Raw genomic sequence first — 13,750 nt, 5'->3', positions numbered from 1 at the left:
TAGGATCCTCCCTCCAGAAGAGATACTAGCAAAACCTATGCAGTAGGATGTCATCTCCTCTCCTACAATCACTGAGGTAGGCTGCTCCACTCAGATCACATTCACAGGCTAACATAGAACCTTAAAATCAACATATCATGAAACATCTGAAGAAAAAAAAAGCCACCATAAATAGAAATACCAGCTCAACAAAGAGGAAACCCCTAAGATAAAGGAGTTATTAAAGCAAACAGAAGATTTTTTAAAAGATTTATTTATGATAGACATAGAAAGAGAAATAGAGAGAGGCAGAGACACAGTCAGAGGGAGAAGCAGGCTCCATGCTGGGAGCCCGACATGGGACTCGATCCCAGGTCTCCAGGATCGCGCCCTGGGCCAAAGGCAGGCGCTAAACCGCTGAGCCACCCAGGGATCCCAGCAAACAGAAGATTTTTAATGAATATTATTAATATCCTCAAAGGAATAAACGCAGATAATCCTATCCATTATAGAACAAGCTACTGTGGGAAACAATGAATTAAAGACCCGGGAAATGTAAAAACAAATTGAATGTTTATAATAGAAAACCATAGAGGAAGACTGAGTAGTATAATGAACTCTGAAGAGATTTCTAGGAAGTTACAAGATAGAGCTGGGTAATAGCACAGACTTTAACACATGATCACAGAAAAATGGCAAGAATGGAAGGAAATAATAAGTGCTGGAGAAGGTGTAGAGACATTGGGTCCCTCCTGCATTGCTGGCAGGAGTGTAAATGGTGCAGCTGCTGTAGAAAGCAGTCTGGCATTCCTTAAATGATTAAACACAGAGTTGCCATGTGACTCAGCAGTTTCACTCTGAGGTATATACCCAGGAGAAATGAAAACATATAATCCACACAAGAACCTGTACATAACTGTTCATAGCAGCATTATTCATAAGAATCAAAAAATGGAAACTAACCAAATGTGCATCAATCCAAATGGATAAATACAGTGAATATCATTTGGCACTAAAAAGAAATGGAAATGAAGTGCTAATACATGCAACACATGGGTAACCTTGAAAACATGCTAGCTAGGAATAAACCTAACCAAAGAGGTAAAGGATTCTTCCTAAAAACTACAGAACACTTCTGAAAGAAATTAAGGAAGATGGAAAGAGATGGAAAAACATTCCATGCTCATGGATTGGAAGAATAAATATTGTGAAAATGTCTATGCTACCCAGGGCAATTTACATGTTCAATGAAATCCATATCAAAATGCCATGGACTTCCTTCACAGAGTTGGAACAAATAATCTTAAGATTTGTATGGAATCAGAAAAGATCCTGAATAGCCAGAGGAATATTGAAAAAGAAAACCAATGCCAGGGCATCACAATGCCTGACTTCAAGCTTTATTACAAAGCTGTGATCATCAAGACAGTTCAGCACTGGCCAAAAACAGACACATAGATCAATGGAACAGAATAAAGAACCCAGAAATGGGCACTCAACTCTATGGTCAACTAATATTCGGCAAAGCAGGAAAGAATATCCACTGGAAAAAGGACAGTCTCTTCAATAAATGGTGTTGGGCAAATTGGACAGCCACATGCACAAGAATGAAAATGGACCATTCTCTTATACCAAACACAAAAATAAACTCAAAATGGTTGAAAGATCTAAATGTGAGACAAGAATCCATCAAAATCCTAGAGGGAAAAAAAAGGAAAAAAAAAGGGGAAAAAAAAATCCTGGAGGGGAACACAGGCAACAACCTTTCTGAACTTGGCCACAGTAACTTCTTGCAAGATACATCTATGAAGGCAAAGGAAACAAAAGCAAAAATGAACTATTGATATTTAATCAAGATAAAAAGCTTCTGCACAGCAAAAGAAACTGCCAACAAAATTAAAAGACAACCTACAGAATGGGAGAAGATATTTGCAAATGATATATCAGATAAAGGGATAGTATTCAAGATCTATAAAGAACTTATCAAAAAAAAAAAAGAACTTATCAAACTCAACAACCAAGAAACAAACAATCCAGTCATGAAACGGGCAGAAGACATGAACAGAAATTTCTCCAAAGAATACATACACGTGGCCAACAAGCACATGAAAAAATGCTCCACATCACTTGCCATCAGGGAAATACAAATCAAAAGCACAATGAGATACCACCTCACACCAGTGAGAATGGCAAAAATTAACAAGACAGGAAACAAATGTTGGAGAGGATGTGGGAAAAAGGAGAATTCTCTTGCACTGTTGGTGGGAATGCAAACTGGTACAGCCACTCCGGAAAACAGTGTGAAGGTTCCTCAAGAAGTTAAAAATAGAGCTACCCTATGACTCAGAAATTGTGTTACTAGGTATTTACCCCAAAGATACTGATGTAGTGAAATGCCAGGACACCTGCACCCCAATGTTCACAGCAGCAATGTCCACAATGTGGAAGGAACCACAATGTCCTTGACAGATGAATGGATAAAGAAGATGCAATATGTGTGTGTGTGTGTACATACACACACACACACAATGGAATATTACTCAGCCATCAGAAAAGATGAATACCCACCATTTGCTTCAACATGGATGGAACTGGAGGGTGTAATGCTGAGTGAAATAAGTCAACTGCAGGACAGTCATCATGTGGTTTCACCCATATAAGGAATATAAGAAATAGTGAAAGGGATTATAAGGGAAGGAGGGGAACTGAGTGGGAAAAATTAGAAAGGAAGACAAACCATGAGAGACTCCTAACTCTGGAAAACAAAGGGTTGCTGGAGGAGAGATGGGTGGGTGGATGAGGTAACAGAGTGACGGGCACTGAGGAGGGCACTTGGTAGGATGAGCATTGGGTGTTATACTATATGTTGGCAAATTGAATTTAAATGTAAAAATGTAAAAAATAAAAATAAAAAAATCTTTAAAAAAACATGGTAGCTGAACAGAGCCAGTCACAAATGCCCATGTTGTATGATTTCTCTTATATGAAATGTCCAAATTCATTAGGCAGCTCTATAGAAAGAAAAAGTACATTAGTGGTGCCTAGGGCTAGAGTGAATGGGTTAGGATGAAATGGGGAGTGATTGGTAATGGACAGAGTTTCTTTTCAGAGTGATGAAAATGGCCTAAAATTGATTGTGGTGATATTTGTACCACTTTGTGACTATACTAAAAATCACTAAATTGTATACTTTAAATGAGTGGATTATATGCTATGTGAATTGCATCTCAATAAAGATGTTTCAAAAGAAGAATGAAAGGAAATGTGAGACATAAAATATAAATCAAAAAGTTCTAATATCCACCTACTAAGAAACTCAACACCCAAAAAACAAATAATCCAGTTTAAAAATGGGAAGAAGAGGAGACTTCTTTTCCAAAGAAGACATCCAGATCGCTTACGGACACATGAAAAGATGTTCAACATCACTCATCATCAGGGAAATACAAGTCAAACAATGATGAGATACTACCTCACAACTGTCAGAATGGCTAAAATTGACAGCACAAGAAACAGGTGTTGGTGAGGATGTGGAGAAAGGGAAACCCTCTTGCACTGTTGCTGGGAATGCAAGCTGGTGCAGTCACTCTGAAGAACAGTATAGAGGTTCCTCGAAAAGTTAACAAAAGAACTACCCTATGATCCAGCAATTGCATTACTAGGTATGTTCCCAAAGGATACAGAAATACAGATTCAAAGGGGTACATGCACCCCAATGTTGATGGCAGATCATCAACAATAGCCAAAGTATGGAGAGAACCCAAATGTCTATTAACTGATGAATGTATAAAGAGGAGATGGGTAAAGAAAAGGTAATATAAACAATGGAATATTACCCGGCCATCAAAAAGAATGAAATCTTGCCATTTGCAACGAAGTGGATGGAGCTAGAGAGTATTATACTAAGTGAAATAAGTCAGTCAGAGAAACACAAATACCATATGATCTCACTTATATGTGGAATTTAAGAAAGAAAACAGATGAACATATGGGGAGAGGGAAAAGCAAAAAAGAAGAGAGGGAAACAAGCCATAAGAGACTCTTAATGATAGAGAACAAACTAAGGATTGATGGAGGGACATGGATGGGGGATAGGCTAGAAGAGTGATGGGTATCAAAGAGGGCACTTGTGATGAGCACTGAATGTTTTATGTAAGTGATGAAATTACGTACTAAATTCTAAATTACTTACTAAATTCTACTCCAGAAACCAATATTATACTATATATTAACTAACTAAAATTTAAATTTAAAAAAAGAGCTCCTGAAACAGGAAAAACAAGATAATAGAAGGAAGAAAATACTCTTCAATATGATTGAGGAAAAATTTCCAGGGCTATTTGAGAAAGACTGAGTCTTCTAATTAAAGGGACCCACCAACTTACCAAATAGGGTGAATGAAAAAAAGACTCACATCTAAATACATAAGAACAAAATTGTAGAAAACTGGGATAAAAAAGAAATTCCTAAATGTTTCTAGAGAAAGTAAAAGGAAATAATCACAGTAACATCAGATTTCTCATGGCAATGCTGAATGCAAGAAATAGTGGAAGGGCTCCTGGGTGGCTCAGCAGGATAAGGGTCTGACTCTTAATTTTGGCTCAAGTCATGATCTCAGGATAATGAGCTTGGGCCCTGCATTGGGCTCTACACTGAGCGTGGAGCCTCAAGCCTGCTTAAGATTCTCTCTCTCCTTCTCCCTCTGCACCCCCTCACATGTGTACACATACATGCTCACTCACTCTATAAAAAAAGAAAGAAGTGAACTAAGCTATTCACATAATTCAAAGTAATTTTCAATCTAGAACTTTTTCCAAACAAAACTATTACAAGGGCAAATAAAGACATTTTTAAACATGCAAGGACTCAAAGTAACCTACCTATACATAGAATACCTTTTTTAAAAAGTACTGTAAAAAAATAAATAAATAAATAAAAAGTACTGTAAAATTAAAAGTTTTTTAATTAGAAAAAATTTTTAAATAAGTAAGTGAATTCAAAAGGAAAACATAAGGATACACTAAACAAAGAATCAAAATTCATTTGACAGGTAATTTCAAATAAATTTTGAAAAGCAATCTGAAATGATTATTTCAAATGACCTCAATATAGGAAATAGCAAGGGGAGGAATAAAATAAGGCAATGAAAATTTTTTTCTCTTTCAGTAGGAAGCAAATGGGGCAATGAAAGGTGTTTTTTCATTCACCAGAAGGGTAAGGAAAGAACAGAGTCATAAACTGTAGATGTGAACAGAAAAATATGAGTAAATATATGTTTTAAAGTGTTAAGTAAAAATGATGGTGAACCCAGATCAGAGTCTCTTTAAAATAATATGCATTAAAATAAACAACACAAAAGTTTTTTTAATCAAAAGCACTTCTGATTATGATGGGGTAACTACTCTTCCCACCATAAATGTCTATAAAACTGGACAAAATATCTGAGGCAAGTCTTCTCAGGCATTAACAACATGCAGCACAAGACTACATCAAAGAGAAGAAAAACTAATGAGATGAATCTCCATAATTGTCCTGGGTCTCTGCCAAGGGACAGTTTCCTGACTACAGCGCAGTGAGTTAGCAAAGCAAAGCACAGCTGCCCCAGTGAACTGACAGTGCAGAAATCAGAGTTTGGTGCAACTGAAATAGCTGGTCTCTACAGAGTGTGAGAGTAGCAGAGGGAGCAGTGCATGGAGTGGCAGGGTGCTGGGGGGAAAAGAGACAAAAGTCTGTATGGGAGTTTCCTTCAAAGTCTTTGGCTGAAAGTTGTCCTGCACATGCACAAGAGGACTACATGAGATTTATCAGAGAGCAGCTTCCAAAAGAGGTTGATAAAGGGACAAAGCTACATTAATCAATGCTGGGGAACACTGGAAATTTGGCCCAGCCAGAGTGAAGAGATTGCATTAATATCGCATTAACATCCTAGGAACCTAGATGAAATACCAGCAAGGCCAGAAGAATGGACCATGCCCTTAGGATAAGTCCTTTTGGGACTTAAAAAGCCTAAAACTAAGTATCTACAAGATATGCAGGAAGGACAAAATTTAGATATTGAATCCCACCAAGTTGGAAAGTCTTGAGAAACACCTTGAGCTTTCTACAGATCTGCTCTAATAAAGCATTTAACCAAACCCACGCAAGTTTAAGGTGATAAGTTAATAAATCAATGATTGAACTGCCTCCTACAATAAAAATCAACACTCTTACAAGGAAGATAACAGAATCCAGAATCTCTACAATGATCATCAGCAATGTCCAGTGCACCAGCAGAAATTACTAGACTTATGATGAAGCGGGGAAATGTGACCCATAGTCAAGAAAAATACATTCAGTGAAAATGGACTCCAAGATGAGCTAAATATTGGATCTAGCAGACAAAGACCTCAAAGCACTATTATAAACATGTTCAGAACTAAAAGACAGTATTTCAAATAAATATGGACAGATAAGGAATCTGAGCAGAGAAATGGAAACTATAAAATATAAAAAATAGTGAAAGGGAATATAAAGGAAGGGAAAAGAAATGTTGGGAAATATCAGGAAGGGATACAGAACATAAAGACTCCTAACTCTGGGAAACAAACTAGGGGTGGTGGATGGGGAGGAGGGCGGGGGATGGAGGGGAATGGGTGACGGGCACTGAGGCGGACACTTGACGGGATGAGCACTGGGTGTTTTTCTGTATGTTGGTAAATTGAACACCAATAAAAATTAATTTTAAAAAAAAGAGAATAGAAGAATAAACAATTTTTAAAAGTTCTCTAAAAAGGAAAGAAGAGGATGGACTGGAGAGAATGGGAAAGCTAGACTTCTTTAAATATACTTATTTTCTAAGATTTGACTTTGAAACCATGCAAATATTTTACATAATTATAAAACTAAATTAAATGTAAAAAAAAAAGAACCAAATGGATATTCTAGAATTGAAAACTACAATAGGCTTAAATTAAAATGTCACTGGATGTGCTAACAGCAGATTGAATAAAAAGAACCAGAGCATCAAGAACCTGTGAAAAAATATAAAATTTTCTAATACATAAGTAATATGAGTCCCAGAAGAGAAGAAAGTTAGAATGGGACAGAAAACTATTCGGGAAAAAAAAAATCTGAAACTTCCCTGATTTGATTTGTAGAATATATATATTTAAGATCCAAGAAACATGGCAAACCTCAAGCAGGAGAAACATAAGGAAAACCACGATATACAAAAAAAAAAAAAATCATTTCTGTGCCCATCGGAGTAAAACTGCTAAGAACCAAAGAGAAAAGCTTGAAACAATCAGATATAAATAAATCTGTTATACAGGGGACAATAATGAAAATAACCCCTGACTTCTCTTATATAGTGGAAGCCATCTGCAAAATGCTGAATTCTATCAGCCCAGAATTCTTCACTTATTGAAAATATCCTTTAAAACAGAAATAATTTCAGATAAAAGAACATGAGAGAATTCACTGCAACAGACTTGCATCACTGGACAACATACTACTACATATTCTTCAGATTGTGGGAAAATAATACCAGACAGAAATTTAGGTCTATTGGAAGGAAAGGGAGCACTCAAAATGATTAATAAGCAAGTATATACTATATAAATAATATGTATATATAATATATATGCTGCTGCTTCTTAGAACTTTCTTAAAATGACAACATTTGATCACAAATATAATAACATTGTAAGGTGAGTGTTCTTATGTATGTAGAAGTAAAAGATATGACAACAAAAGTACAAAAGATGGAGTGGTTAGGTCAATGAGATTATACTATAGTAAGGTCAATACATTTGCCAGGTTGGAAGTGTGAATAGAAAGCATAAGGATCAGTTATAAAGTGGGAAGTGATAAAATACTGACTTTAAATAAATTTGACAAGTTAAAACTTCATATTGTCAGCTCTAGAACAACCACTAAAAAAATCTATTATTAAAAAATATAGGGGTGCCTGGCTGGCTTGGTCAGTGGAGCATGCAACTCTTGATCTCAGGGTTGAGCGTTCAGGCTCCACATCGGGTATAAAAATTACTTAAAATATAAGATCTTAAAAAAATAATAAATAAAATAAAATAAAATCTTTAGAGGCACCTGGGTGGCTCAGTTAATTAAGCATCTAACTCTTGATTTCGGCTCAGGTCATGATCTCAGGGTCATGAGATCGAGCCCTGCCTTGGGCTCCCTGCTGGACATGAAGCCCACTTAAGATTCTCTCTCTCTCTCTACCTACACCCCACCCCCCATGCTCACACATATGCTTGTGCTCACACTCTCTCTCTAGCTCTCTCTCTCTCTCTTAAAAAAAAAAATCTCTAAAAAAAGTATATAGCTAAGAAGCCAGTAGAAGAAATATAATATATTCCAAAGACTGTATATAAATCCAAAAGAAGATAGGAAAGGAACAACAGAAACAAATAAGTAAATAATCAAGCAAACAAATAAATAAGGCAAATGGAAACAACTAGCAAGTAGGCAGACTTCACCCCAAACAAAGAAAGAATTATTTTAAATGTAAAAGAATAAACACTCCAAGTAAAAGACACAGGTGCCAGAAGCACTCTAAAGCTAAATACAGGAAGAGGTTGAAAGGCAAAAGTGACATATGGAAGGAACTATTCCCATGTAATAATAGATACACAACTCAAAGTATTAAAAGGGGCATAGGAGTTTAAGATAGATGCTCCTTCACAGAAGTAACATGTGAATGACCAATAAGCACATGAGAAGACACCCCACATCATCAATCACCCAGGGAAAAGGACAGAAAAAAGTGAGCGGCTTAGTGTGTCAGTCACAGGGGTGAGGGGACGATGTAATGCAGACACAAGCATGGGCTCTGGAGTAATTCAACCTTGTTCACATCCTGGCTCTGACACTTCTCTCTGCACATGACCTTGGCAAGATATTTAACTCTGTTCAATTTCAGTTTCCTTGACTTGAAACAAAAACAAAAATAAAAATAAACCAAAACAGGGATCCCTGGTGGCGCAGTGGTTTAGCGCCTGCCTTTGGCCCAGGGCGCGATCCTGGGGACCCGGGATCGAATCCCACGTCGGGCTCCAGGTGCATGGAGCCTGCTTCTCTCTCTGCCTGTGTCTCTGCCTCTCTGTCTCTGTGTGACTATCATAAATAAATAAAAATTTTAAAAAATAAACCAAAACAAAACAACAACAAAAATAAGACCACGAAAGAAAGGAAATAGCAAGGGGAAAAATAATGTTGCCTGCCAACTGTATACATTAAGCAAGTACTCCTAGTGCCTGGCACTCAGTAATCATTCATTAAATGTTAGATGCTGTCATTATCATCACTGGTATCACCGTTTATTCCAGCAGCAGCTGGCACAGGAGTGAAGCCCACTACAGCATGGACCTCTGGAGGTCCCTTCTTCTCCAGGGCCAGCTAGCTGTGTTCCCCCCCCCCCCCACCGCCAGGTCACCTTCACCTTCGGTACCAGACAGCGCTGCCCTAGCCTCTTCTGAGCAAACCCCGGGCTGTCTCCTCATCTCTGGCCTGGGAGGAACCAGAGCAGAACACCCAAGGAGAAAGGCTGGTGGATGGGGGTGCAGACCGGGCAGGAGAGCCGGTGTCAGCCAGGCACCCGTGTGTCACAAACCTGGGCGATGCTAAGAGAGAGAAAGCACCTATGAGACAGCAGAGCCCCTCCACTAACCTCTCTCCTCTGCCCCTTTTGCTCCCCCTCTACCTGTGAACCCAGGTGATCTTCCGAAATGAAGTGACCAATGAGTTCTTATACTACATGGTGAGTTTCAGGGTCATCCCTTCTGGTGTCATCAGAACCATCGAGATGGTGAGCCCTGTGCGGCAGAGCACGTCAGCCTCCATCAAGGTGGAGAACCCTCTGCCCTATTCGGTGACCTTCTCCACGGATTGCCGGGTGCCTGACATCAGCCTGCCTTCCCAGTTCGTGGTGCCTGCCAACTCTGAGGTAAGCCCTGGCTCCCCCAAGGGTCCCCTGCTATCTGTGACAGAGGCTCTGCCCACAGGGCCTCCGGATCTGTGGCCTTCTGCATCCTTGAGGTTGACGGTGGTTGGGGAAGTGGGGGACAATCCCTCAGTGACACTCCTGATCTTCCTCTTCCCCTCATGCCTGAGTCATCATACGCCCACGGGCACACGAGAGCTCTGGCTCAGATGTGTCAAAGGGACTTTTTAATTAGGAACCCTTGCCTCTGTCATATGCTTGCTTGCTTTGTTCAAATTGAAAATATTTTTGTTTTTTGCTAATTATAAAGGCAACATGGAATATGCAGGGCAAAAAGGAAAGCAAAGAACGTAGTAGCAGCATGTCGAGTGAACAACACGTGTGCAGTCTCGTACATATGCTTACCTATGCCCAGACCCCTTCAGGAATATGGCACAAAAATCCTATGACTGGTGGGGGAAACACGGCCTGGAATTCTGAGCTGATGTGGAGATGAACTTTCTATTGACTCTTTTTGATGTATGGCTGCAAACTCTTGCTGTCCAGATTCCATCAAAATCCCTTCTGTTTCTCCAACTTGAGCCTACCTGCTTCTTCCCAGGGCTCACTAGAGCTCTTCCTTCCCCTTCAGAACCCAAAATCCATTTTGTTCTTCAGAGAGTCTCCATGCCCTTTATTTTGTCTTTATATTCTTCATCATGAATTATACAACCTACACATAAAAGTACATATTTCACATATATAATGAATTGTACATATATATATACAAAATACTAAAACATGTTTACTTAAACAACTACGAAAGTAATATCTGTATAACCAACACCCAGGCCAGGACATTAAAAACTGCCACCACCACCCCAGAAACCTCTCTCCACTCACAGTACGATCCCTCACCCCTAAAAATTTCTAGTGTCCTCATTTTGTCATAATTTCTTGCTTTTAAGCCAAATGGTTTAGATTTGCCTGTTTTTGAACTTGATACAAAAGAAATCGTACTATATGCATTCTTTAATTTTTCTCAACATCATGTGTTATGATGGTCATCCTATCGATACACGTAGCTGAGGTTCATTCATCCCCCATCGCTGCAGAATATTCCATCATACGACTATACTACCATTTGGATATCCAAATGCAGCCGGACCTCTGTGTGGTTTCAGCGTTTGGCTGTCATTAAAAATGCTGCCGTGAACTTCACTGCACAAGTGCCTTCCTGATGTACACTGCATGGTTTTCACCCAGGAGGAGAATTACTGGGTCACGGGGTGTGTGTGCCTTTAACTGCCAATCATAACCTCCAGTCAGTAATGAGAGGTCACCAACTTTTGCCATTGTCAGATTTGTAAAGGTTTCCCAGTCTGAGAAAACTCAGGATAAACTAGCAGTTCCTTGTGATCTTCATTTACCTTTTTACAAACAGATTGACTTCAGTTGGGTAGTAGTCTGTGTAGCAGAGCTGCCTCTGTGCTCATGAGTGGGAATGGACCAGTTTTCCTTACTTGTATGTAGTCTTTGTCCAATTGGAGTGTCAGTTCTGCTAGCGAAAAAGAAAAAGATTATTTCTCTGCTTTCTCTATTCCGTGAAAGAGTTTGTATAAAAGATTGAAATTTTGTCTTCCTTGAACTCACAGATGAAACCACTGAGCCCTGGTGTTTTCTTTCAGGGAAGATTGCTACTGATTTGATTCTTTTTGTGAGTTATTCAACTATTTAGATTTTCTGTTTCTTCCTGAATCAGTAACAAGAGCATGCCTGTTACCTCCATATATTAAAAATACTGGCATAACATTGCTAATATCCTCTTACTACCTCTTCTATGTGATATCCTTTTTTCATTTCTAATATTGGTTATTGTGCCTTCTATGTCTTGATCAGTCTTGTTAGAGGTTTCTCAGTGTTATATTCAAAAAGGCATCTTATGGTTTTGTTGGTACTCTTTATTGTACGTTTGTTTTCTAGTTGCTTGATTTCTGCTTTTAATTATTTTCTTCTTTCTGCTTACTCTGGGTTACTAGTGTTTTATCTAATTTCTAAGATGAATGCTAAGTGCATTTACTTCTAGTCATCTTTATTTTCTATATTTTCTATATTTTATTTTATTATCTTTTATTTTGTTATCTTTATTATCTTTATTTTAGGATTACAAGTGCTGCTTTAGCCACAGTATGCAAATTTTTATATTATATGTAGCATTTTTTTAGCAATAAGTTCAAAAATGTTCTGACCTTCATTTTTATTTGACTCGTGGGTTATTATAAGTGTTTCTTAATTTCCAAACATGGATTTTTCTACGTGTTGTTTTTTAAATTATTTTGTGGTCAGGGAAGATATTCCATATTATTTCAGTCCTCTAGAATTTGTTTAGACTTGCTTGATGGCCCAATACATGATCTTTTTTTTAACCCTCCATTTATTTTTTAAAAGCACGTGTTTGACATCAGTGTTAATTCTCCGATATTTTGGTCTACTTGTTTGGTCAGATTTAAGAGAGTATTTAAAGTCACCATTGTAATAGGAGATTTGTCTGTTTATCCTGTGGTTCTGTCATATTTTTGCTCTAAATACTTTGAAGCTATATTACTAGTTAAACTAAAATTATAATTCCTTCTGGTGACATTATATTAAGACTTGATAATCTCTTACATTCTTGTTCTTCAAGAGTATTTTAGCTATTCTTGGCTCTTTGCATTTCCATATAAATCAGCTTATCATGTTCCTCCAAAAAAATAAATTAAACTGTTAGGATTTTGATTGTATTATTTTAAGAATGCATTAGTTACCTGTTGATTCAAAATTATTTGAAAAATTAGCAACTTAAAACCACAAGCATTTATTATCTACACAGTTTCTGAGAATCAAGAATCCAAGCGTTAAATTAATTAATTAATTAATTAATTAAAAAAGGATCCAAGAGCAGCAGCTTAGCTGGGTAGTTTGGGCACAGGCTCTTTCATGAGGATGCAGTTAGTTGTCTGCAGGACTCCCAGTCACCTCAAAGGCTTGATTGGGGCTGGATAACCTGCTTCCAAACTCATTCGTGTGGTTTTTGGAAAGGTCTTCGTTCTTTGCTGGCTGTTGGCTGAAAGCTTCAGGTCCTCATTATATATACTTCTCCCTAAAGCAGCTTTCTACACGATAGCTTGCTTCCCCTAGAACAAGTGATCCGAGAGAAAATGAGACAGGCACAACATGGGAGAGGAAGACACAAGAGCGTGAATGGCAAGATGTGGGAACCACTGGGGGCATATCTGTCACAGACATAATTCCAACCTTTACACTATTGAGATCTTCAATCCATGAGCAGATCTCCATTTATTGAAGTCTTATTTAATTTTTCTCAATAATATTTTTTTAAATTTTCTATGTAGAGGCCTTATTCTTTGTTAGATTTATTTCTAGGTTTTATATATGTTGATACTATTGTAAATGGTATCTTTTCAAAATTTTGTTTTCTATTTGTTGCAAGATTGTAATAATATTAGAGACTTTTGTATATTGACTTGGCCTTTAGTTTTTGGCTTTTTAAGTTTTTGTTTTAATTCCAGTTAGTTAGCATACAGTGTTATATTAGTTTCAGGTGTACAATATAGTGATTTAGAAATCCCATGCATCACTTGGTGCTTATCACAAGTGTACTCCTTAATCCCTATCACCTGTTTCACCCATCACCCTACCCACCTCCCCTCTGGTAACTTTCAGTTTGTTCTCTATAATTAAGTGTCTGTTTCTTGATCTGTCTTTCTTTTCCTTTGCTCATTTGTTTCTTAAATTCCACATATGCATGAAATCATGTGGTATTTGTCTTTCTCTAATTGGCTTATGTTG

General features: G+C 37.8%; 1 protein-coding gene across 1 annotated transcript in view; it reads left to right on the top strand.

The window, feature by feature from the left end:
- HYDIN (HYDIN axonemal central pair apparatus protein) overlaps nt 1-13,750 on the top strand; it is a 332,032-nt gene that overhangs the window by 312,446 nt on the left and 5,836 nt on the right. The window contains exon 84 of the mRNA XM_072731571.1: nt 9,695-9,925. Coding sequence (XP_072587672.1) covers nt 9,695-9,925 — 231 coding nt within the window. The remainder of the gene's footprint in view (nt 1-9,694; nt 9,926-13,750) is intronic.

This window comes from Vulpes vulpes, chromosome 12, assembly GCF_048418805.1.
Source record: "Vulpes vulpes isolate BD-2025 chromosome 12, VulVul3, whole genome shotgun sequence".
In the NCBI taxonomy this organism is placed as follows: domain Eukaryota; kingdom Metazoa; phylum Chordata; class Mammalia; order Carnivora; family Canidae; genus Vulpes; species Vulpes vulpes.
The sequence above is the reverse complement of the archived record's forward strand: the minus strand, read 5'-3'. Positions and strand labels throughout refer to the sequence as shown.